The 22,236-nt window shown below is 35.8% G+C and overlaps 1 protein-coding gene and 1 pseudogene across 5 annotated transcripts in view; one reads left to right on the top strand and one right to left on the bottom strand.

The window, feature by feature from the left end:
* The window catches only part of ROBO1 (roundabout guidance receptor 1), a 1,297,074-nt gene that overhangs the window by 1,081,945 nt on the left and 192,893 nt on the right, over positions 1-22,236 (top strand). For all 5 annotated transcript variants that reach the window (XM_072621629.1, XM_072621631.1, XM_072621627.1 and 2 more), the window contains one exon: positions 21,510-21,667. In XM_072621629.1, the coding sequence (XP_072477730.1) occupies positions 21,510-21,667 (158 nt within the window). The remainder of the gene's footprint in view (positions 1-21,509; positions 21,668-22,236) is intronic.
* On the bottom strand, positions 13,659-14,581 carry LOC140512497 (creatine kinase U-type, mitochondrial pseudogene; annotated as a pseudogene).

Raw genomic sequence — 22,236 nt, 5'->3', positions numbered from 1 at the left:
TTTTCCTTATTCTTCTTAAATTTTTAGTACTTTTTGTCTTTGGACTAAAATCATGGTTTTATGTTTTAAGTAGTATTTAAATTAGTTGATTGAAGCTGTCATTTATACCATTTGGGAGCAAAATATATCTCTCTATGTCACTCATTCTGTGTTGCCAAACATATTCTATTTTCACCTTCCTCATTTTATAACTTTTTGAGTTATGTCAATGTTTATGCCTCAATTCTAAGAACTCTATCATAACTCATCATCGTTTTGGTTTTCGTACGTGATTTTCCATGAACTTTAATTACATTATAAAAATGGAAATATAAATGATAAGCATATTTTGTTTTTTTTGATGATCAGAATATTTAATTTGCCTATTAAAAAGAGGTAGAAAAGAATCAGAATTGATAGTAAGTATTGATATTCTTTCTTTCAAATAATACATATATGTATATTTTAAATGAATCTTAGTGAGGTGTTGTGGTATAGGCCACTTGATTCAGAAAGATTGAAATTCTGCCTCAGACTCATTACTGGTTTTGAGAACCTGGGTACGTCATTTAAACTTCATAGTTTTCTTCAGAGTTCTCCAAGTAACTTAAGTTTTTATGACTAAAAATGTCCATCTGCATTACTTAGTGCTCCAATACCAAAGATATCACAGCTCCTCCCCTAAAAAAAGTAATAGATACTTGATAGAAAGGTTAGCCTTTAGTGCTCACCTTAAACTAACTGAAAAAGTAATTTATCAAAATGTGACTGAATTCACTAAACTAAAACAACTCATGGAGAAGAATAGAATAGCGTTTCATTATTTAAATTTAATTTTGCTAAAATACAGCAGTTATTCTCCCTTTTTAAAAATTAAAATACAAATAGAATCTCCTTTTAAGAGTATGTAGAAGGTATGGAGATATGAATATAAATATTTATTTCTTTATCTACATCTTTCTATACACATACACATATGTGCACAAAACCATTAAAAAATGAAGAAACCAAAATATAACAGTGGGGAAAATAGACATTTCCTAGTCTTATATTATCCACCTTATAGCATTTAGTTGAGTAATAAACCTTAAAGTGTGCCTTTCAGTATGATCTGTTTTGACTAAATACTTAGGAATCCTGTAGGCAATCCCTTTTTATGACTATTCTCATTTTCCCTTAAGGCAGGAAGATGAGCTCAGTGACACATATTTAGGTTCTTTTCATCTCTGTAGCACTTAGTTCAAATTCAAAGAAAAAAATTTATTATCAACACATTAACATCAACACAGTGGTCTGTTATGCACTGTTTCTACCTGATGGTATCTGTTTAAAGTTAAAAAGAGTTAAGTAATCATTAACAATTTAAAATACTTATAGAAAGAAAGTTAAGCAATGTATTTAATTGTGGAATGTATCCCTCAGGAAACAAATTCCAATTTAATATTTATTTAATTGCTTGACTTTCTGTAAGAAATAGAACTAGGGTTAGAGGGAATACAGTCATTGATTGCCTACAATCCCACCACCTCTTAGTGCTTTCTCAGGCCTTCAACCATGTTCTACCCTTTGGTGAATCAGCTCAATACCATTTTATACTTCCAAATCCCTTATTTCCTTGTCCTCTTCATGCTATCACCATGCCCATCCCCAGCTCTGGATTACTCCTACAACATTCTCTCTTTGCTCCTTTGTTATGCTCCCAAGTCTAGCTCATAAGTGAAGGTAGAAGTCATGAAACTATATTGACAGGATTCATTACAAGTTTATGTTTTCTTATCCCAACTGGGCCCTTGCTGAAGCTCGCAGCCCTTTTACTTTCTTAATCAGTTTTTTGTTCCCCTTAACTGTGGTCTATTCCAGGACTTCTCTTCCCTCCTCTAGCCTCCCATAGTACCTTCTACTTCCACTCTTTCAATTGAAAATCTCACCTCTTGCTTCACTGAGAAAGCTGAGGCCGTTTTGCTTTAAGTTCCTTCTTTTTTACTTCTCATAATACCCTTAATCTATATCCTCTATTATCATCTCAGAGGAAGACATGGCTCTTCTCCAATGCACCTTTGGTCTTACTTTTTTTCCATGTTCTTCAGCAAATTACTCTCATTATCATCTCCCTGTCTTTGTCTACTTGTTCTTTCCTGCTGACTATAAAGCTTCCCAAGGCTCTCTGATGGGGAATGATGCATGACTGTCACCCTTTTTCCCAAATGAATTTGGGTCCCAATTCTTAAGGGGGAAGATGAGGAGATTCAAATAGACTGGTCAGTGAGAAGCCCATTACCTCAAGTTCCACTTAAAACCATTTTAGGAGATAATAAGATTCAACTTGGTTGGCCAGTGAAGTACCAAAACTAACTGGGGCTCCTCCACCCAGGGCAAGTGGGCTAAACTTTGGAATAACGATGTGCCTAGATATCCTAAAACTCCGAACTGCCTATGTATCTCTGGTTACCTGACTTTCTTGTCCCCAGTTACCTTATCTGCCCATGGCAAGTTTTCCTCTGTAAGAACCGCTAGCTTCTCCTGACTAGTGGAAGTCTCCCTTGGGAAGATTTGGGAGACTCTTTCCCTTAAGCTAGAGTCTCCCTTAAGCTGTGTTCTCTTTTCAGGAGTGGCAACCTCCTTTAAGGAGGAACCTGCTTGGTGTAATTCTTGTTTGAAATAAATGCTTTTACTTGATTTGGAGACAGTCTGAGTGAATTCTTTCCAGAAGACCTGCCACACACACCTTGGATCTCCCCAGAACCTCAACATCTTTTCTTAAAAATTCTCACTAGATCTTATAATTTCCAGGAGCCATCATCTCACACCTCTTTTCCTCTTTTTAAAAATTTCTTGAAAAAGTCTTTCCATGGTAGCTCTATTTCCCCTTCTCTTCCAAAATTTTTACAGAACGTAATGGACTTTTCTTCTTTCTTCTCCCTTAATCTTTCATTAGAATGTAATTTCCTGAAAGGCATTGTTCGTTGATTGTTTTTGATTCTTTCAATTGCACATTTTAGCACATTTCCCGGCAAACCGTAAGCCTTAATATGTGCTTGTTTATGGGTTGATCAAATTCAAGATTGTAAGTTTCCCTCTCCAGGTCATAAACTTCTTTAGGGCAGGAGTGTTTTTCGTTTACGTCAATGTTTTTTTCTGCATCTATCATTGTGTCTTGCACGTAGCAGATGCATAATAAATTACTGATTGATTCCTATAGTTGCTTCCTCCGCTGATACCAATCAAAACCACTTCATAACTAAATAGTAAACTTGTTGTTGTGGTATTACAAAACGACCACTCACGGTCAGAAAGTGAGGAAGCTATCCGAATGTAGCCTTGCTGGTCCTTGGATGACATGTGCATTCTCTTTCCATATATGTGTTTGAAGCCTAAGCTGTTAGGGCCTGCTTGAGCCTTTATTTTTCTGATTTACTTCTGGTGAACCCAGGTCCACCTCGTTGCCATTGTGAGCAAGATAAATAGTTAAGTACACAACAGGAGAGCAAAGAAAGTGTTGAGAGATTCCAGGAGGGAGAGAGCACTTTGTGCATTGGGGAATTAGAGAAGAAAGTCTTGCTGGTAATCTCCATACTGGTTTTATCCTGTCAACTGAATAAGTATTTTACTTATCTACAGAATTCCTAGTTTGAAGTCCATGATCACCCCTTCTGGTCAGTTAGTCAGTAAACAAATATTAAACCCCTACTATGTGCCGGGCACTGTGCTAAGCACTGGGTATACAAAAAAGAACAAATAACATGTTCTCTCCTTAAGGAGCTTACAATGTAATAAGGGCACTGAAAGCAGTTGTCTTTAGAGAAGGTCGATCTGAATTATAGCTGTGGCAAAACAGCAGCAGCAAAAAACTAAAATTCCGCAATATTGGATGACCTGCTGTGCCATCTTTTGGTAACGAACTCTGAATTTCCATAAAATTCATTGCTAGGCTTCTGTTTTTAAGTCTTTCACATTTGGTAGTCCTGCCAGACCTTGTACTCTGCTGCCACAACCTTCAAGAATCCAGGATCGTGTGGAGATGGAATATAATAGTATATATTATAATTAGTATATAATATTCAAGTATCAATTAGGATTATTTCTTTATAGCTCTTCTCTCCACTACTAGATTATAAACTCCTTCAGAGTAGGAACCTTTCTTCTTTTTTTTTTCTTTTGTCTAAAGAGCTGCTATTTTACCCACATATCAGAGTGGTGGAAAGCTGATTTGACTATTAGGAAGACTTGGATTCATATCCCAACTCTCATGTATATTACTTCTGTGACCTTGAGCAAGTTCATTAATCTCTTTGAACTTTATAGTTTTCATCTGCATAACAAGGGACTGAACTAGGTAAGTAGTCTCTAGAGTTCTAGCCCTAAATCTGTGATCTTTTGATATCTCTCTTTTGCTTTGAGTAACTTGAGAAAATAAAATAAAACAAATGAAAAAAATATATAATCACAGCACCGTATGACACATATGGCACAGTGAGACAGGATTAGGACATAACTGAAGGAAATATGTGGTATTAAGCAGTTTCACCAAATAGTTAAACATTAAAGAACTGTAAATTTAAATACTTAACATTTAAAATTTCTGGATATAAGCTGTATGATACAAAATGCTTCAGTGTGTTAGTAAAATGTATAAAAATTAGCTATTGATTTAAGGTACAAGTTTTTAAATGATATTTTTAGATGCAGTGCCACTTAGAATTCACTCCTCCTTTTGTAGGGGGAGGGAGATCTTTATCATGTACTAGTGCTTCAGAAGGGTATCCACTGGTAGTCACTGTGAAATGTTCACATATTTTACTTCATTATTGTCACAAATACTGATTTATTTACTTTGTATATTGGTCCCATCTTGTGGTTTTATTTTAATTTTTAACTTTTTCTACAGTACATTATCCACTTTAATTCAAATATTATCGTTATAAAGGGATTGGTAGCTGAATATTAACAATACTATATTTGAGCCTTTATCAAAAAAATCAGCTTTAACTGACAAGTCTTCATGAGGATGTATATACTGATCGAAAGGGACTTGGAAGTGAATATATAACTTCAACCTAGAAAACCTTTTAGAATGTAATACTATAGATGTAATGTAAATGTAGAGGGACATTTTATGTAATCAAAGGTCTTTTATTAGATATAAAATAACCTGGGCTAATGCAAAACAATCATAATTAAAGGCTCTTAGAAAAAGTTGTGAGGGCAAAAAATTGACCAACAATAGGAAAGAATTACTGCTGCCCTCTGTGGAAAAGAAGAAGAAAAGCTATACTCATTTATACGACTTAGAAGAAAAATTGATCTTCCAACTGGGATCTGTTAAAGAACAAAAGTAATCTGGTTTTACCAGCCCTGCAAAACCTCACAAGTTCTTTTATATATACATATTTTTTTTCCCTGTCTCAGAAGTTGCTAACAATTTTATAGCTTCAAGTGTTGTTGAACAGTACTTTGAAAATTGAGTTAGCTAACATCACCCCATGACATATTTTGATCATTGGTTACATGTGGCATTCTCAGATTCTGAAAAGAAACAGATTTTCCCTCTATCATTAAGCAGTATATTTTTTATTTTATTAGATCATACTCTGAAATTTTGGGCCTTAGCTATTTTGGGCCTACAGCTATCATACTATAAACATGAAATCTGTGTTTCCTCTGAACTTTCCTTCTCTTTTAAACATTCATTCAGGATGATAGGATGTTGGTGTAAATTTAAAGTTTATTTCCACCAACAAAAAATTACATGTGCATCTTAACTTTCTTTATTCATGGACCTGTAAGTACATGGTGCTGGCACAGTTATTATCCTTTCCATATTATGACTTTCCCCCCATTGCTGTTTTGGTATATTGCAAGTTGGCATAAGATATTAAATGGAAATTTTTTGAGAGTTTTGCAGAATTCGCAGATGGCACAGAAAAAGTTTAGAGAAATGCATGAGATGTATGTAAAGTATTATATAATATCAACATATATTTCGTTTTAATACCATAATAATTCAGACTTCTTCTCTACTATGAAAGGAGGCCAAAAAATTTTATGTCGATTTTCCAGATGGTGGAGGCATTACACTCCTGACCCCTGTGATGTGGAAGGGATAACTGTAGTTTACCTACAAGTAGACAAGTAGATAGACCAGGCTATTTATCTGTAATAGTCAGATCTACCTCAACGCATTTCAGCGTCTCAGGATTAGTTTTGGTATTGGGAGGGCCCATACATTTATGTTAGTATTAACCATTTAGCACAAGACATATTTTCTGGGATAATTCATAGTTGTGGGGGCTAGGAATACTTGTAATCCATACCTTAGAGGATTTTTGAGGATCAAATGATATAACATATGCAAGGTATTTTATAAGTTTTAAATTACTTATGGCAGCTGTTATCATTTGGAAAGAAAAAAAGTGCTTCTTAATTTGAAGCAAGTTTTCAAATTTTAGACTATATCTAAACAGGTAGTAATTTGACAACTGTTGGTGAACTAGATTCTTTTCTGGGCATTTTGCTTAGCAGCTCAATGATATCTCATGGGTTGATTGTATTATGCAGCTCTCCATTCAGTCAGTCACTCAGAAAACATTTATCTGTGTGCCAGGCACTATGCTTAATGCCAGGGATATAAAGGACAGCCAAACTCAGTCCCTGCTCTCAGGGAACTTAGTGTTTAATGGTTGAGGCAATATGCAAACAACTATATTCAATTAAGTTATATACAGAATTAATTTTAAATAAACAATAGAAGGAAAGCACTAGAATTGAGGATGCTTTGTTGTTCATTCACTTTCAGTCATGTCTGACTTTTCATGTCCCCATTTGGAGTTTTCTTGACAAAGATCCTGGAGTAATTTTCCATTTCCTTCTCCAGCTCATTTTATAGATCAAGAAACTGAGGCAAAGTGGTTTAAGTGATTTGCCTAGGGTCATACAGTTAATAAATATGAGTCCAGATTTGAACTTGGGAAGATGTCTTCCTGACTCCTGCCCCTGCACTGTATCCACTGGGCCATCTGTCTATCACTGAGGGGGTTTAGGAAAGATTTTCCATAAGAAGGTGGGATTTTAGCTGGGACTTGAAGGAAACCAGGAAAGCTGAGAGGTAGAACCTTTCAGGCATATTGGAAAGCAAGTGAAAATGCCCAGATTGGGAGACTGAATGTTTTGTTTGAGGAACAGTAAGCAGGCCAGTGTCACTAGATTGCTGAGTATGGGAGAGAGGGAGGAATAAGAGTATAAAAAGCTTGAAAAAGTTTGAGGGGGGTCAGATTATGAAGAGCTCTGAATGCTCAACAGGATTTTATATTAAATCGTGAAGGTGATAGGGAGCTACTGGAGGTTATAAACATGTTGAGTTATACATCATAAATGCTAGTAGAGGTAGACACCTGAGACCTATTCTTAGATTTGGGTAGAGAGCCAGAATCTTATTACTGTCTTATTTCAGAGATGAATGAGCTTACAGAGTTTGGGATTCCTCTTGATAGTATAGCACATACTTTGAACCTCCTTTCCCAATTCTTCTTCTTAATGGCCAGTGGGGACTCTACAATAAGACTCTTCTCCCCTCAGAATTCTGCAGGATTCTAAGAGAGCAGTGTCTTTTTAATACCATAGCTCCTAAATGCCTGCTCCTCTCCCCTGAGATGAGCTCTCCCCAGTCCCCATTGATAATCAATTATACAGACAAACTTAGTGACATCTTAGCTGTTTACTTAGGTGATATAGAGAGAAGAGTCATAAAGATGCCCCTACATGCCCTATATCACTGTGCCATCAACATATACAGAGTCCTGGGTAAAGGAAGCCCACATTTAGAGACTTAAGTGGCAGAGGGAGATAATTCATAGTTCTTAGAATAGCCTTTAATAACCTTTGCTGGTGTCCCTGAGATGCCCTCATCAGTTGGGGAGTGACTGAGTTTAATGTAACACTATTGTGCAATAATCAGTGATAAAAGGGAAAGTTTCAAAGAAACCTGGGAAAACTGAGTAGAACCAGAACAATTCATACAACTTTGAAAAACTTAAGAACTTTGAGCAATGTAGTGAATAGCCATGGGCCTAGAGGACCATTTGGGAAATATGTAAGTGACCTAATAAAGAAATGATGGGTCTCAGGGTGCAGAATAAGATATCATTTTTGGAACATGGCCATTGAAAGAATTTATTTTGCTTGACTTTGCATATTTATTTATGAGGATTTTGTTTTCCTTTTTATTTTCTTAATTAGAGAATGCTGGAGTGAGAAATGCTAAATTTTGTTAATTACGGAAGGAAAAAAGGGAGTTATATCTCCTAAGCACAGTGTAACTTTCTGCTAGGCTCTTAATTCATACCAACATGGTTGCCAGTCACTAGCGTTCTTGGAGCACTGTTAGTACACAAATCCTAAGACCCTCTGAAGATCACTCAGTTACCATGATCAGACAGATGGGGAGGAAATCCAGGCTTTTCTTCTCCTCCTACATCTTCCCCATCTTTTTCAGGAATTCAGCTGGAATTGCTTTCTTTGCTGGGCTGATAGGAGCTCAGATGCTGGATTTGAACCTGGCTTGCTATTTTAAAGAAGAATCCCAAGGCATGACTGGGCATCGGTGAGATTAATATGTTTGCTTGATTGATTCAATAGTAATCATCTCACTTGATGAAGTTATCTAGACTAGAGCATCTTGTTAGTTACTTTAAGAGGAAGTAGAGTGATGTATTGACTCGATCATTTGCCATGCTCAGGGTAGGTAGAGAGATTTTCTATTTCATTATTGGATATAAAATTAACCAAAAGAAAACCTAGAAACCAAACTGACTTGTAATGTTTAAAAACCTTCAAAAATTACTTGCCATGTAATCCTCAGGAAGTTTTTCATGATTCAGTATTTTAATTTTGTTGAAATGTTGCTTCTTAATATTGTTTTATTTTGTCAAGTTCAACCTCTCATTGTTTCTTGTACTTTACAAGAGCAAATAAATTTTACTACATAAAACATACCGTATTGTTGTAAAAGATAGCATCTAAAATAAACAGTTATGAAAGGAAAAGTTTTCCCTTGTCTTTAACCTTTGAGGACTATGAACCAGAATTTCCTAGCATAAAACCATCAGTAATAGAAGTACATTAACTTTGTCCATCACACAACTCTCTATTGAAAAGAAAAAAGCCAAAGTCTGGGGAGTTTTTGTTTGAAAGAAACTACTTTTTTTGCTATTAAACAATTAACTACTTGTTAGTTATATTTTTTTAAAGACTAAAAAGACCATTATTATTTTGGCTTTGAGATGACTTGTGATAAGGAAGATTAATTAATATGCCATTATGTGGAAAAGATTGTCACCAGTTAAAGACTCTTTTTGTTTAGACTATAAGTCTGTGTTTTTATTTATACCTGTACTTTTTCCCATTCAGTAAATATTCCTTTGAATTTGGGTAGAATATTATAATTGACAACCCTAATTATTAAACATGAGAGATGCATCAAAGAAGGATTTTTCTAGATGAATATCCTATTTTATGTAATTTGTTGCCATTACTAGTAAAATAATTTAATGCAGTTATTTTAAACAGTGATTTAATCTTAACACCTGAAACACCTTAAACACTGAAACCTGACAAATGTACCAAGAGATTAAGTATTTTAAAAGCCTATCTACTCCTTACTTGATGTAGAGAAGATTGGAATCTTGGAATAAGGAATAGGAATTGCCTCCCTTAGTGGCCTTACCTTTGAAGATCCTATGTGTTACTTTGCTAAACCTTTACAATCTTCTACTCATATCTTTTGATCATTTATCAGTTGAGAAATGACTATTTTGTTCATATATTTAAATCAATTCCTTATGTATCTTGAAAAACAGACTGTATTAAAGAAACTTATTGCAAGGATTCCCCCTACCCCCAGTTATTTTCTTCCAATTTTAATTATAGTGACATTACTTTTGTTTGTACAAAAGCTTTTTAATTTTATTAAGTCAAAATTGTCCATTTTATTATCTCTTATTCTCTCTATCTCTTGTTTGTCATGAACTCTTCATCTATCCAGATATTTGAAAAGTGATTTCTTCATTGCTTCCTCATTTTTTCATGATGGTCACCCCTTATATCCAAGTCAGGTATCCATTTGGAGTTTTTCTTGACATTTGGTGTGAAATGATGTAAAACCTAGTTTCTTCCAGACTACTTTCCAGTAGGTTTTTTGAATAGTGATTTCTTAAGCCAGTAGTTGAGGGGTTTTGATTTTATCAAACTTAGGCCTATTGTACTTATATTTATTTCTGTATGTTGTGTACCTAATTTGTTCTGAAGAAAATCTATTGGCATGTATGGTGTGTTCAGGGAGGAAGAGCATCTCTGGTGTGAGGGCTTGCTAGATGGACCCTTTTTAGCACTGCTCATTCGCCTTTGGTGTCCACCTTCACCCAGCTTTCACCTACAGTTTCAAGAAGCTGTAGCATGCACAGCAGCCATACCCCAGTAAAACCATCTCAGCAGATAGACTAAATCAGGTTGAGGGTAAATGACAGGTCTCAAACCTGTCAATGAGTTTGGGGGATGGCAACCCCAAGCATGTAAAGACTTCCTCTGACAGAATGGGTTGATTAAAACAGTTTTTTCCAAAAGCCATGCAAGTGGCTGAAGCAGGTGCTGTGGTCAGACTTCCCAGATACCAAGGTCATCTCCTGTATCCCAGGCCATTGCCAGTCATCCTGATTTTGGTCCTACACGCTGGACTTCAGTGCCTCTGGAAGGAAGACTTTGAGCAACTCTCCCATTTAAATCCAGTTCACAGCAAGTTGTCACCTCATGATGCCTTTGAATCTCTTCAAAAACAAAGGATAAGTAACAGCAACCTAATCTGTTTCCACTGATGGACCTCTGAATTTCAGTTGGATGAAGTGTTTTGAAAGAGTCTTCCTATATCTTTAATCCGTTTGAATTTTAGGACTCTATACTCAGGCTTTTTATGTTTCCTCTATGTAAGAAATATCTTCTGCAATACTGAATTTGCTGTAGATTTCAGATTTTTTGAAAATTGGATTTCGGCTGGCCTGTTATGCTTATGCCAATATTTTTTAAAAGTTAAAAAAAATTCACAGAGAACAAAATTAGTTACTAGCTAACTTTTAAAATGCTAGTCGTTTGATATTGTATGCCCCAAGACAATGCCCATACTGTAGAACAGGAGAAATATAAGGGACTGTGCTGTTTTTGACTCTGTATCCTCAGTACCTTTATAGAGTGGGTGTGGCTCAGTCTTGCCACACATCGGACCTCTTTGGGGTCTTTGTGAATAGGTGGCTATTGTCTGAATAAGAGGTTATGCTGTACTTGTGAAGTTTTTTTCTCATAATTAACTTAGGAATGACACATATTCCATAACTTTGGGAGGTAGCTGTTTTCTCAAGGTGAGGAGCCTCCCTTGTACAGGTGTTAATAATTTCTCTGAGAATGACCTTAGAAAAAACTACTATACTCATAATTAGGCTTCTTCTAAAAGTAAGACAGAGAGGGGAAAAAAATCTGTTGAATCTTTAACAGGTCAGCTAAAAGTTTACAGGTGATTATAACTAGCTTCAAAGACAGTAATTACTCAGCTTGAAAGGAGGATAAGTGCTAAATGTTACATTGAATCCAAATGTCTTCCTTCCATTTTGGAAGGAAATCTCTAGTGGGGGTTACTGCATTTGCTGTATATAATACCCATCATTTAACAGTACCTCTGTAGGCAGAAATTTATATAGTATTACCTTCAATGGATGGTCACAGTAGTCACATAAGTCATTGCCCAAAAAAATAACCACCCAGAATACCTGTTGAGCTGAATTCATCAAGGGTAGCTGGGAGCTCTTATTATAGCTAATTTCTAGAAGTATTTCTTTTTGACAATTTATGTCCTAAAAAAATGGTTCCTAGAATAACTGATTTCTATGATGACAGTCCTACATGTGTTTCTGCAGGCTTGCACTCTTGATCGATTGAGTGATTCCACATACTTTTGTTTCCTTAAGCCCTCAGTTCCTGTTCCAGTCTTAACTTGGAGAGGACCCCAGTGAGGGTGGAAAAATTAGTGTCACTGAACGTTTGCTCCTCCAACAATTATTGTATCTGTCTTCTATTTCCAGAGATGAAATTGAAGAATAATTTTTGTGGGGCTTTTTGAAAGGGAAAGATATAATACACCGTCTTTTTATTCAGGGCCACACAAATACATGGCAATTTTGGTGAGCTAAAACTCAGATATACCGACTTTTCATTCTTTATACATGGCAGTCTACTCTTGAGAGTTTTATTCACTAACCCCGTCAATGGAATGCTTTGTACTACTTTCCATTTGTACTGGCAGCTGAGAAATTTGGCAATTCCCTACATAGTGACTAATAGTAATAATATTTCTTTGCAGATGTAATATACAGTATAAATGCTAAGGACTATATAAATATTAAATAATTTGCTTTCACAATAGCCCTTTGGAAAAATTTGTAGCACTGTCTTCATTTTATGGAGGAGACTGGAACAGTGGCCTATTAAAGCTACATTGCAAATTAATGTAATTGTACATTGGAATGTGGTCATCAATTTATGGTCAGGTGCTCATAATTGTAGATCAGTCTACTATAACCAGAACACATTTTAAATTATTGTGTACATTGATACTGTCTCATATGGATTTTTTGGGGGAAAATACTAAATCATAAATTATCTAATATTTTTTTGAAGACCATGAAAAACAAATATCCAAACAGTACTTAAAATATTCGTATAAGTTCATTTTCTTTTTGTGATAAGTTACTTATCTTATGGAATGAATTCTTGCAGTTTTATATGAAAAACATTTTTTTTTGCTATCTTTTAGAATTATCATACTTTGGAAATTGGTGAAAAATGGGAACAAAATATTTCTAAAATATATGAAAAACTTGTTTTTTCAAATTGAGGATAACATGCATAATTTAATTTTTTATTGCTATAATGTCATAATTATGAATGTTGGTGTTGAACTATGGTGTCCTGAGGAAATACTGATTTATGATCAGCTGTTTACCCAATAAATAATGATCCAAGATTATTTTCCTTTGGTTCCTTTGTTTTTTTATTTTCATACTCTGTTATCATCTGTGTTCTTTACCATCAATGCATATTTCTTTCTAATTTGCTTACTTGTTTTACGCATATTTGTCTCTGTGAGCGCCAGAAGTTGCATCTCTCACCCCTGTAGAATAAAGTACATTTGTTTTTTCATTTACTATTTTACCATTTCAAACTATTTATTATTATTTTTACTGCTTACTACTGAGGCTCCCATTTTTTCCAGGTTCATTGACAAATATATTGTAGATGAATAAAGATTCTTGAAGTCTAAATCCCGAATAAGTGGGGCTGCAATTTTACATAATTGTATAACAGAACATGAACATAGTTACTCAGAACCTTTAAAAAATATCATCCAATCCTATCTTCTTTAGCAGATTACTTCTGTTACTGCCTGTATATAATGTTCTTCATTCTGCTTTCTCTAGTTTGTATTAATTCCTAAAAGGTTCCCTTATTTCCTTTTGTCATTTCTTTTTTTTTTTTTTAACAAGAGGGTTTTTACTGGGTCAAAGGTCAGATTCATAGTTGGCAGGAGAGGATATTCCATTAGTAATTGGCTGAGAGCTTGGGAAGATCTATGGGTCGTTGTAAAGCTAATTCTTGGTGTTGACAATGGGTGCAGGCACACAAATGTCCTGTCCTCTCTCTAGTCGTGGCTCACAGTCAATCAGGTAGTTGACCCCATCAATGACAAACTGTACCAGCTCCACCTCTTATTTGCCTAGCCGATCCAAGTTGGAAATGTCAGAAGTGTTGCATGTGGCTGCTGTGTCCACCCTACCAGTTCCACGTTTTTGTAGCCTTAGGTTCTCTAAGATCTTGGGGATCGACTGTCCTTGCTTAATGGGGGCAGTTTGACATGTATGCCTACTCAAAGTCCAGTTCCCAAATTAGAAGGGCAAGTCAGGATGTAACCCAAACGCTCATTCCACATGAACTCCCAGCCACATTCTTGGATTAGATGTTCCACCTCCTTGAGCCCCCTGCAGAATCTCTCGAACACTGTTTTCATGTGGCCACCCTTTCTTTTCTATTGAGATAACCCGTGTGTGATCCTCCTCATTCACCCAGATTAAGAAGCTTTTTTCATTGTTGTGCCAGATTCCTCGAGCATCTAGCCAGTCTGGGGCCATTCCTGCTGCTGTTAGCAGGGGAGAGACAGGCATGTCAAATAAGAAGTGATCATCAGTAAGGTGCTGTTGCTCAGCTTCAGTCATCTCACTGAGTCAGTAATAACATCCAGCCAAGTCACCCTGCAGGCCACTCAGTTCATCCACAACTCATTCCACCTCCCGTTGCTCAGCCCTTGTACAGGCAAGGGGTAGACTGAGTTTCCTGATGCTTCAACCAGTCCAGACTCTTGAGGATAATACATACCTCTCATCAAAGTAGCCAGATCGAATCTTGCTGGCATCCAAGTCTGTGGTATGCTTCATTGTTCAGGGATCATAGCCATTATGTCTTTCTTGGATCACTGGGTCAAAAAGCTCAGCAAATACCTCTTAGATTTCTTCATCTCCTGCTACCATGCCCACAGTCTTGATGAAAGGGTGACCAGGGTTGTCCACACCAGTCTGGATACACTAGTCTAGTGTCCCTCCTGTGGGCATGATCTTATTGCAGAGCTGGGCATAAACACCTGGAGTTAGGTGACTAGCCATGCAATTGTTATGTTTTTGAAAGTCAGGGTACTCTTCACTGAGTCCCAGGCGGGCAGAGAATAATCAGGAAAAGAAACTAGCCATGGCGTGGTGGCCAGGTACTGGATCTGGGAGTTAGAGCTGGAATTGGGGCCCAAAGCGAACCAGAGGCCAAAAGCTATATCTTTAGCTGGAAGGGGGCTGGAGTTGGGCCAGAACTGATGCTGGAGCAGAAGGTGAAGTGTTTGAAGACTGGGTTGGAGTCAGAGCATGGGCTGGCACTCGAGCTGGTCAGTTGGTTGAAGTTGCAGGTTTCCTGTCAACTTCTCAGTCTGACTTTGTGGAGCATGGAAGTTGATTTGCAAGGGAAATTTCTTCCTCTCTCTGCTCTTCCTTTTCCCCAGTCTCTCTCCTTTTGTCATTTCTTACAGAGTGGTGAATGATGTTACACAGTAGTTTGTTCTATCATTTCCCATTCTACTGAGAGGGAAAAATTCTTTCTATTTTTTTTAACCACAAAAAGTACTCCTATGAATATTTTGGTTACATATAAGTCATTTGTCTCTATTACTGACCTCGTTGGGATACATGCCCAGCTGTAGTAACACTGGGTAAAACCTATAGTGTTATTTCTCTCACAGTTAAGATTTGTTTTCTGAAATGGTTGGCTCATTGTTCTGTCAACTCATTAACAAGCACATATTAAACACTTATTATATGCCAAGCACTGTGCTAAGAATTGCGCCATGGCCTATTCTTTCCCGGAACTCACATTGAAGTGGGAAGACCACATATAAAAACTGTGTGCATACTAGATAGATAGATAGATAAAGAAAAGGTTACCTTGAAGAGAAGGAATCAGGACAAGGAATGAGAGAGGCCTCCTGCAGAAGGTGGGATTTGAACACTCTTGAGGTAGGCCTAGAGGCAAAGGGAGAACATTCATTTAATAATGGGGCACAGCTAGTACAAAGCTATGAAGTGGAAGGTGGAATTTCATGTTAAAAAAAATAAGTAGGCCAGGATCATTGAGTAAAATATAAGAAGACTGTAAAAAACCAGGTCATGAAAAGGCTTAAGATGCCAAAGGAGCATTTTTTTTTTTATTTGATCCTGGAACTATTGAGTAGAGAGATGATGTTAGACCTGATTAGAACTGCATTTTTGACTCTCATTGGCTGCTGAGAAGAAGATGGATTTAAGGTGAGAAGATGCTAACTTGGGGTAGGGAGACCAATTAGAAGGTATCATAGTAATCTGATCAACAAGTGACAAAATCCTATACTGAGGTGATGGTTACTTGGGTGGAAGAAGGGAACACATATAAGAGATGTTGCAGAAGTTACCAGACTTGATAGCAATTTGGATATATGAGGTGGCTGAGAATGACCCTGAGGTTGTTAACCTTGGATAACTGGGAGGATGGTGGTATCCTCACAAGTGATAGGAAAGTTCAGAAGATTGGAAAGTTTTGGGGAAAGATAATGAGCACAGTTCTGCCATCAATTGTATTAGCATGCTTGTCTCCTCAGAGCCCATAGTCTCTTGCTCAATGTTTCCATTTAAAGAAATTTTTAAAAGCTAAAGTTACTTAATGTTCATTTCATATTTTTTATCTGAGACTCTAGGGATGTAAAATACTTATGAAATATTGCCTTTGTTTTCTTAATATTAAAATGAACAGGAAATAGACTTAGCAAGCAAACATATAGAATTTTCACTTCTAATTTAGTTTTTTTCTGGTCTAATAATTTAAACAAAAAAACTTTTTTTTGGTAGATTGACATAGCAATAGTATATAGAAATTTGCAAGAACTTTAGAAGCTGTTTGTATTTAAGTAAATAAGTAATCATGTCCAGTAGATTTTCTGCCAGGAAACTAACCAAGGTATAATTTTGAGTTTAAAAATAAAAAAAGTTACATGTTATATAAAGCATAAGTAGAAGATGACATAATTATGGAAGACCTACGAAGTTATTCATCTTCAAATTAGAAATAAATGCATACCCTTTCAGAAAGTAGTCTTGATTAACTCTTGCCTTTCTTCCCTGTTGTTATGTTTCTGAATCATTTGTAAAAACAAAGCAGTGGTTTTGGCTAAAGGCCTTTAGTATTTTATACTTGACCTTTTTCTTTCTTGCCTAAATAATGGCTTTTATAGGTACCAGAAATCTTTCAACAAACTCTCAATTTTTTAAATATAATCTAAACTATTTTAATGCGAAGCGTTTTGTAGGTAGTTTGTTTCTGAAGACCTTTATTTTTTCAGAACATTAATTGATATTAGTTTAAAAAAGAGAGAGATCTAATTAAAACATTCATGAGGATAGTAAAATAGTGTTGTAGCACAACTTGTATTTGAATATTTTTAGATATAACTTTTTTGTAATCATATCTCCTGAAATGTATTTATGCAATAAATGTTTTCAATAGTATATTTAAGTCTCAAGGTGAGAAGTAATGTGATGAACCTTTTCTTAGGCCTTTTCTGGAAGAACTAGAGTCTCATTTATTTTACTTTGACAGACAACTGAGCAGATTGCCTCCTATAAAATAAACCAACTTGGAAAATTCTTGAAGAAAGAGTGTTTTGATGAAATAGTCTCCAAGACACATCCACATAAGAACAACATATATACAGAAAAGAAATGGAAGGAGATTGTACTGTCAGGGAGTCTGTCTGAAGTTCAAGTTGTGTTATTAAGAGCACTGGAAGCTTCTAGTAAGATCTTCCATCTAAATTGTAGTACACAAACTTGTGATATCAGAGAGGAGGCAAAAGTCCAGTAACTGGAATTTAATAACATTCTACATTTTTCCAGGAATTGAAAGGATGATCTATAAACACTTAGGAAGAGTTCATTCCAGTCTAACCTCACATCCTTGTTTCTGGAGTTATTATACCGGTAGATGAAGGCAAGCCATAGCAAGGTATTCTTGATTTTCAGCAAAGGATTTGCTGCTCTCTCATGATTGCTCTCTAAGAGGGCCAATAATATCTGGAGGGTGATGTCTTGACCTCTAAGTGAATTGGATTTGAGTGAGGCAGGGCTTTGCAAGGTCCTTAGCGGTCGTTAGCCCTGTCCTCCAGAGTCTTCTGAGTCAGTGTTAAGACCCAGGACAGGACAACTGGAGATGGCCCCAGAGTCAGTGGGAGACCTTGGATTTGTTAAGCTAAGGTCTTTCCCAGGTATGTTTGTCTGAGGCAGCACCCATTCAGTGATCTGAACAAGACAGAGATATGTGAGTTAAATGATTGTAGTTTGGTGGATTCAGAAGTGATTGTTTAGCCTGAACCCAAGTGTTCCAATTAGTGCATTGGAATCAATAATGCAGATAAGTCACTAGCTGAGTATTCTGTGTACCTATCCTTTACACTCTACTGGTTGTTATCTTTATCTGTGATGTGGATAAAAGCATATGTGGTATAGTTCTAAAATCTATAAGGGCCACAGAACTTGAAGGTGTAGTAAATATAGTGGATGACAAAGTAAGCATACCAAAAGATCTTGATGAGCCAGAATGATGACCCAAATCAAATACAATTGAATTTAGTGGGAAAAAGTGCAAACTCCTCCAACTTGTATTCACAACAAAAGTACTAACTGAGGGAAAGTTTAAGTCATTATAATATGACTTACGTGAAAAATTCTGGGCATATTTGTGGACTGCAATTTCAGAATGAGCTAGTAGTGCCACAGCAAATAGCATTTCCCCCACTTCTTGGAGGGTATACATCCAGAACTGATATTTCATTTATATAGAAGAACTCTACCTGTGAGAAAGAACATAGTTCAGCAACCTATACTTTTAGCTGCTTTAGGCATTTAGATTAAATGATTTGCTAGGTTCACAAAATGAGGAGAAGTTAAGCATTCACCAGAGGACAGGGGAAAGAAAACTTCTTTGGAGTTAGAGGACCAGTGTTTAAAACCTGTTTCTTACCCTTGTGCCTTTGGACCAGCTTCGGAGGAAATAAACTCCCATGGATCCAGTTTCTTCAGTGATTCAGTGATCCTGTAATGCCTCTCGCTAACCACCAGTCTAGCTTTCTTTCTAGGACTCTATATAGCCCCTCAGTTCAGTTTTATATTTCCTTAATTGAATTATAGTGTCCAGTTTGGGGAATAAATGTTCTTAGTTCTGTGCCACATTTTAGGAAAGTCATTGATTGATATTAGGAAAAGATAGTGACCTGGATGGTGGAAGTGTGTTGGTGACCATTTCAGATAAAGAACATCTTTTGTAGAAAATGGGGGTGTTTTTCTTGGAGATGAGACTTATGGGGAATATGGAGACATGCCTTTTAGGCATTTAAAGACTTGTCATGTTGTGTTGTGTTCATCCTTCGTTGCCAGAGGAGAACATGCCATCAGAGAAATGATGACATGACTTGCACTTGACTTTGTTTTGAGTGAGTGAGGGCTGTGCAGGTCACCAGCCTCACTTCTCCTCCAGAGCCATGTGAATCCAGTGACCAGATATTCCTCAGGATGACTGGAGATGACCCAGGATGCCCACTGGTAGACCTTGGGTCATTCATTGAATAGGCCTGTTTAAAAAGTAGCCTGTTGCTGTTTCATGTCATGTAAAAGAGAGAGAAGAGGGAGTTCCTTGAGAATGTCCTCAGTGTTTTCGGTGAGATGGCGCTGACCTGCTTTATTCCCTTCTCTCTCTCAGGATGGGTAGGGGCAATCTATCAGTCATGTTCGGGCCCCATTATTTCATGTTTAGTGTAACTCTTCATGACATAGAGAAAAAATGATTTTTCTTTTCAGTGAATTATATTTTATTTTTACTTATATAGTGCAAAATCCAAAATAATTTAATAATAAATATGGTATCAAATATTTTGATATACTTATGGCTTAACACTTTGGTTTTCTGTTTTATAATTTTTTCATTTATTTGAGCTATATCAGTTTATAGGAAATACATGTTATTTATAATGTTGGTCTGAGTTGATCAATCATACAAATATGTTGCTTTTATTAGGAAGGTATTGGACTTCAAAGATGCTTAAAACCATTAGAGATACTATCTTAAGCTTGTAAGATATTCCAGAAATGAAACAGATTTTTTTCATTCAAGTCCTTTCGACTTCCTTTCCCCATACAGCATTTTCTTTTAAGCCATCTTTTCTTTATGATATATAATCTTGCAGTCTTACAAATGAATTAAAATCTTTTGCCAAAGGTTCTTACTATTTTTTTGTTATATAGTAATATAATGAGCTCTAGAATAAGTTTTAAATTTTCTTTCAAATATATTTGTCAATAATTCATCTTACTGGAGTTGGAATAAAAATGACTTTGTGTAAGAAAACAAAGTGGTCATGTTGTCGTGTGGGGGAAGGGAGGCTTTTTATTTTGCCACCATTATATACTCTTAAGTGGACTCAACTTGTCTCATGACATAATTGAAAAGGCATGTTTTAAAAAAAATGAAACCTCCACAACCTTATATCTAACCTTTAATTCCAAAGCACACGTATATGAAAAGGCAAGAATTACCAGTTAAAGTATATGATTTTTGGAAACTTCTTAACTTGTTTGAGGTTTTGAACCTCAAATTTAAGATTTTTTTTTTAAAAGTAGTAGTTAAAGAACTGTATTTTACATTGTGGTACTTTAATTCTTAAATATATTTTTAAGTGGTATGTGAGTTGGAATATGGGGAAGTTGATGTAACATACCAACTCTTAGCAACTGAGGTGGGTCTCTCATATAAATCAGTATATCTTTTTTTTTTTAATTTAAAAACATCACTTTTTCCTTTCATCTCTTCCAGTCCCCCTCCTTCAACAATAGTAATAGCTTAACTTTGGTCACTCATTTTAGAATCAGAAGACCCAACTTCAAATCCTGGCTCTTTCACTTAGAATTTATGTGACCATAGGCAAATTACATTATTTACTTGTCCCTCATTATACTGGTCTATAAAATGTGAAAGAGTGGACTAGATGGCCTCTCAGGGAACTTCCAGTTCTTACATGATGATGATAAAACTTTTTGAAGCATGCAATTCCAGTTACTTGAGTATATGAATGTAAAGATTTCAGAGGGGAAAAATGCTGATTGAATTAAATTGATATGTGTGTGTGTGTCTTTTTTGTTACCATTTATGTTCGACATAAAGTAGACATGTTAATTATGTTAATTGTGTATTTTTAGAATATTTTGTGAAAAAAATACTTGCATACTTTGACAATTTCCAGATAAATCTTTCAGCATTTTGACAGCATGTTTAGATGGAAGGAAACAAAATTCTGAATTTAATAGTCTTTCTAATGTGTAATTTCTTTTTTTAAAGAAAAATATGTAAATGGAAATGATCATATATACCAAAGTGTCACACTAGTGTCCTCCCACTGAAACATAGTCTTGTGAAGTTATTTAAAAGAATCAAATTCTATGTCAGTTTTTACTTTTCATATTTTTATTAGTGTTTATTTTTATGTAATTCATTTAACATACATATGTAACTAGAAAATTTGAATCTTACATAGTTTCTTCTAGTCTAATTCTCATTAGTTATGGAGTTATTGACAATAGGCTTAGTAAAGAAAATTGACTATTAAGGATATGTTTAAAGAAATAATGGTGATAACCCTGAATACTGAGTATTGCCATCAACAGATATGATCAGGATTCCTTTTTAAAAGAAATAGATGACTACGATTGAATTTTACCTCTAACAAATTCAGTGAGCTCACTTTTCGTAAAGTCCGGTTGTAATATCTGCTGTAGTGAAGTTTTTATCTATTCATCCACACACCAACACTGGCTTTTGTTTCTTTAAAGTACTACGAGATGACTTCAGACAAAACCCGTCAGACGTAATGGTGGCAGTTGGAGAGCCTGCAGTGATGGAATGCCAGCCTCCCCGAGGCCATCCAGAACCCACTATTTCATGGAAAAAAGATGGATCGCCATTGGATGATAGAGATGAAAGAATTACTGTAAGTATTAAAATAATCATTGGAACCTAGTTGTGGATGCTTTCACTAATGAAGTAATAAATGAAAGATAAGGCTGCTTATTTTGGAGATCCTTGAACTATGTCTTGTTTCTCCTCCTACTTAAATATTTTAATTTGTTCTAAAGTTATATACCAGCAGAAATTTATATAGTAATTAAAAGCTGCAGTCTCATGGGAGCCTTATGATAACCCTGAAAGGTAGGTGCTTAGAGCAATTATTATCGTCGCCCATTTTATCAATTTGAACTCCGATTCAGAGAAGTGAAATGTTCTGCCCATAGTCACACCCCCAGGAAGTGTCAAGTAGGGCTTTCCTGGCTCCCAATCTAGTATTAATTCTGTTACATCGTGCTACCATAGGAATGTGAACAAATCAAGCTTGTAATAATATTTAGTTTGGTCATTAGAGATGAAAAAGATTTTTTTCTGTTTTTTTACATATTTAAGGTGTTTGTGCATAAATAATGAGGTGGGTTACAGCACAAAGTACAAAGCCATTTCTGTGCATCAAATCAAAGTTCTTTCTTGACTATCCCCACAAAATTCATA

This window comes from Notamacropus eugenii, chromosome 6 (genome assembly GCF_028372415.1).
Source record: "Notamacropus eugenii isolate mMacEug1 chromosome 6, mMacEug1.pri_v2, whole genome shotgun sequence".
Taxonomy (NCBI): Eukaryota; Metazoa; Chordata; class Mammalia; order Diprotodontia; family Macropodidae; genus Notamacropus; species Notamacropus eugenii.
The sequence above is the reverse complement of the archived record's forward strand: the minus strand, read 5'-3'. Positions and strand labels throughout refer to the sequence as shown.